Here is a 4,646-nt window from a genome sequence, read left to right on the forward strand (position 1 = left end):
CTGAGAAAAGGGGGATTTTAGTAAAGAAAACACACAGCCGGGGACTTCCTCTGCAAGGAAGTTATTTGAACCAAAGATGGTGAATACCCAGTACTCTCCAGCTGTGTGAGAAGGCAGATTTGATGGTGGAAAGGGAACAGGAGCTCAGGACCTAGGAATCGGGCCTTTTGAGTTCCTGGGGAGAAGTTTGAAGGAGGGTAATGAGCAGGTGGGAGCTTAATCAGGTTTCTGAGCTGTGAGGGTACAGGAGGGTTAATTAAATCGTTGGTCCCTCCCTTTCTGAAACTGGTTGGATCACTTTCTAGGTACACTCACTGGGGCACTCCTTCTTTCCACTCCCGGCCTGAATAGTTTGCCTTTCCTACTGCTCTTTTTCCTCCTCCTCCACTTCCTTTCTCTCTTCTGGCTTTGTCGGTAAATCTACATACTGGCTTATGAGGGACCCCCCTTTGCAGTTGCCAATTGTCATTGCAACCTGTGCTTTGGAAGCCTTATTTCCCGCCCCCCCACCTTCTGAAGGACTCCCCAACTCCTTTCAAGTAAGTGCACCCGCTTGGCAGTTCCAGTGCCATGGTCTCCTCCGGACTGAACCGTTGCCGGCTGGCCTTGGCATTTGCTGTGTTCATGGACGCTGCAGGCACCGGGGCACTGCTGACCGGCATCTTTGCTAGACTGAGGCTGCGAGGCCGAGACTTTGGGGATCTATTAATCTACTCGGGTGCAGTGCTGGTGTTCCTGAGCCTGTTGGGTTGGATTATGTGGTACACAGGAAATATTGAGATAGCCCCTGAAGAGCTGGCAAGGGATTATCATGCCAAGAAAGGCACGCTGGCCCGGCTGGCTAGGAAGATCTCACGGACCTGGTCGCGACGCCAAGGCGGTGGGCTGGCCATGAGAACCATTACAAGTAGCCGAGAAGCAGCTTAGAGGTAACATATGCTCCTTTTCTTTACAAATCACATCAGGATTTCCATAAGAGAGCAACCAACTCTTCCAAACTATGCTTCAGGCGCGTCCGAACACCTGGCTTTTATTCCTTTTATCAAAAATAGTGTCCTGGTTTCTGCACACCAACTTCCATATGAAACCATCTTTTAGCAAGGTGGCTTGGGTTTATTTATAGTTCATTAGCAATCCTTTTCATTTTTTTTTCCCATTCAAGTTTATTATAAAATAAAATACACATAGAAACAAAAACTGAGAAAATTAAAAAGAACTGCAGAAAGAAGTGTAGAAGGAAGGAAAAATAGCATCTTCCTACTTTTCAATGCAGTGGAATATAAAAACAGTTACAGCCTCAACCTTATTAAATTAATAAGGTTATTAAATTATTAATAAGGTTATTAAATTATTATGTGATTTGGTTGATTTTGGTGAAATGGTGTAGGGTCTCCTGCTTGGGCTAGGATGACCTACAAAAGGATTGTCAAACTGGATTTCTTGGAGGGCTGGATCAGCATTGTAGCTGTCCGTCGTAGGCAGCCGGGGGGGCGGGGAGGAGATGGGGCAGACACCCTCCTGTAGCACCTTGCCGGCCAAAACAGGGTACGGAGGGGGGGAGGCCGTGGGCGACCCCCCCTTGTTTTGGCAAGCAGGATGCTGCAGTAGGCTCTACAGGCCAAAAAAGGCCCATTTTTGTTAGCAGAAGCACCACGGGCCGGTCCTTTGCTATTTCTCTCTCTCTCTCTCTCTCTCCCTTCCCTCCCCCCCATCTCTCTCTCTCTCACACACACACACACTCTTGCCAACTCTTGTTACTGGAATAGAACTCTGGGTTTTATACAGATAAAGATTCCTAAATATGCATATCCCACTATCACCATCACCGTCTTCCTAGCTTTACCCTTCCACCTGAGACACTTCTGACCATATCCCACAAATCCTAGGATTGCCAGTCAGGTTCCCTAGTTACAATGACGTGCACTGGGTCTTTTCTCATTCCTAGGAAACGTTCTGTGAGAAGAGAGAGGTTTGGATAACTGATGCATAGATCATAGGCCTCCAGTCTTACTCCTGTGGGGCCCTTGGTGCTCTCTAAGCTTGGTTGTTTACTTGCAGACATTTCATTACCCAGCTAGGTAACATCATCATCATGACGGTTAATGGAACATCTGCAAGAAAACCACCAAGCTTAGAGAACACCACAGTTCAACTGTGAGCTACAAATATTCTCTCCTATCAGTCCTACTTCCCTTTCACTTCATATCCAGAACATAAAAACTGTAGAATGGATATACTATGCCCTCATTCTTTTTATGGTCAATCCACGGTAAAAGGCACGTGGGGAGGAGATGAAAGCTTGAAAGGAACAGCTGTTCTCACAGCGGAAGTGAGAATGAAACAGTGGACTTCCTGTTCCATACATAGTTCACATGTTAGAGGTTCAGCTGGCCACAACTGCAGGGAACAATCCACTTATCTCCGTTATTTTTTATGTCTCTGCACAACTTCAATAGCAACTCATCTTAAGATACAAGGAAGGCCGATAGCGATCTTCCTTGCAAAGAGAGGGCCCTTTAAAAATGCAGTTCAGATCACATACTATACAGGTAGTCCTCGACTTACGACCACAACTGAATCCGAAATTTCAGTTTTGCTAAGCGAGATAGTTGTTAGGTGAGTTTTTGCCCCATTTAACAACCTTACTTGCCATCGCTGTTAAGTGAATCATTGCAGTTGTTAAGTTAGTAACACGGTGGTTAAGTGAATCTAGCTTCCCCCATTGACTTTGCTCACGAGAACATCATAAATGTGAGTCAGTTGGCAAGCTTCTGTATGTTGATCCTGTGACCGTGAGGATGTCGCAACAGTGACGTTGTGATTCTACCGGTCTCTAAACGACCTGTTGTAAGTCGAGGATTACGTGTAATCGAGAAAAGCGGGGAACAATTGTGGATGGACTTCTTCATGGCTTCTGCTTCCTTAAACCTAAATCTGTTCTGCGCCTTCCCTCGAAACAAAGAACTGGTCTCAGGCTCTCAGATTATTTTTATTTTTCTAGGCGTCCTACTGGATCGGACAAAGGTCCTATGTGATTAAGCAATGGCCTAGAAGCTGCTTTTAGAGCTCGTTCCTCCCTGTTATTACTTCCCTCACTGACTGCTTTTGTTTATCTTTCAGCATCCTCATTAAACTTTTAAGGCCACCTATTCAGAGACCGGCCACAGATATCATTTTTCATGTCTGGATGAAACTGGAGACTCCCTCCTGTTGCTCTGCCTTGGATGGCCTTTTCTCGCAAGTGCGGTTTCCTTTGCTACATCTACCTCAGGGGTCCCCAACCCAACTACTGGGCGCAGCTGGGCAGCGCATGTGCAGCTTGACTTGCGCAAGTTGGGCTGGTTCCCTTCTTCCCCACATTGCCGGGGTGCCAAGCCGTAAAAGTTGGGGACCGCTGATCAACATCATCAGTTGAATACAACACAACCATCAACTGGTCTATTACACATTACTTTAAGAGCTTGGGAAGGCCAACTTTAAAGAGTTTTTTTCTGCCTGGCCAAATGACCTCCCCAGGGGCTACTTAGAAACACTTTTTGTAAGTTCTGATGACTGTGTGCATTCTCTCTCTCTCTCCTTCTGTCTCTCTCTCTCTCTCTGTGTCTCTCTCTCTCTCTCTCACACACACACACAGTCACATAATTGCATCTTGTGCACTGTCCCGTGGTCACAAAAGACTGTGAGTTCTCCTGTGTTTTGCTGGTGTTCAACATTTATGTCCAATTTCTGGCAGTTTTGCTTAACAACTGCTGTGTCCACCTAACAACCACAGTGTTAACTCAACCACAGTGGGGGAAAGGTTAAAAAAAAAAATCACAGTTGCATGTGACCTGCTTAACGACTGCCACGACAATCAACTGTAATTCTGGGCTTAATTACAGTTGTAAGTTGAGGAGTATCAGTAACATTTCCAGAATCTCCCGGGACAAAATAATTTCTCTAGACATATTGGTATGTTATATATGACTTGAATTCTAGGTATTTTCCATTCTTTCCATGAGAAACTGATGTGGGAATCTCTTGAGCAAAATTTGCCCCTTAACTCTTTCCTCCTGATCTGCCTTAAGCTACAGGACTTGAAAACTATTGACTCTTTCCCTCTCTTATCCCAACCTACTCATTATTCCCTTTAGTATGTTAGATGAATATTTGTAACGAGCTTGTGATTAACTCTTGCTTTTGTGTGTATGTGTGTGTGCTCTGCCTGCAGGATGGATTTAGCTGGACAACGTTCTTCTAAAACTGGACCTGAGAAAAGCATGTGACTCTTCAATCAATACCCTGGACCACCTGCCCAAACCACGTTGTGATAGTATTGCTATACAGTGCTGGGTGAATTTTGCTTTCCCTACATTTATAAATATATAAATATATAGATATAGTGGGTTTTTTTTTTCCAGAACCAGGTGTGGTATTATTATTACTTTTCATTTTACTACTCCAGGGAGTCCTCAACTTACAACCACAATTGAGCCCAAGATTTCTGTTGTTAAGCGAGACGGTTGTCAAATAACTTTTGCCCCATTTTACGACCTTTCTTGCTACCGTTGTTAAGTGAATCATTGCAGTTGATAAATTAGTAACCCAGCTGTAAAGTGAATGTGGCTTTCCCATTGACTTTGCTTGTCAGAAAGTCGCAAAAGTTG

General features: G+C 44.7%; 1 protein-coding gene across 1 annotated transcript; it reads left to right on the forward strand.

The window, feature by feature from the left end:
• The first annotated feature begins 314 nt into the window (after window positions 1–314).
• On the forward strand, window positions 315–4,377 carry TMEM238 (transmembrane protein 238). Its single transcript, XM_026711890.2, has 2 exons — window positions 315–929; window positions 4,211–4,377. Exon 1 carries the CDS (start codon window positions 571–573, stop codon window positions 925–927), a length of 357 nt encoding a protein of 118 aa, XP_026567675.1. The 5' UTR covers window positions 315–570; the 3' UTR covers window positions 928–929; window positions 4,211–4,377.
• Window positions 4,378–4,646: the final 269 nt, after the last annotated feature.

The sequence above is a fragment of the Pseudonaja textilis genome, chromosome Z, assembly GCF_049901715.1.
Source record: "Pseudonaja textilis isolate UNSWEBS1 chromosome Z, rPseTex1.2, whole genome shotgun sequence".
NCBI lineage: Eukaryota > Metazoa > Chordata > Lepidosauria > Squamata > Elapidae > Pseudonaja > Pseudonaja textilis.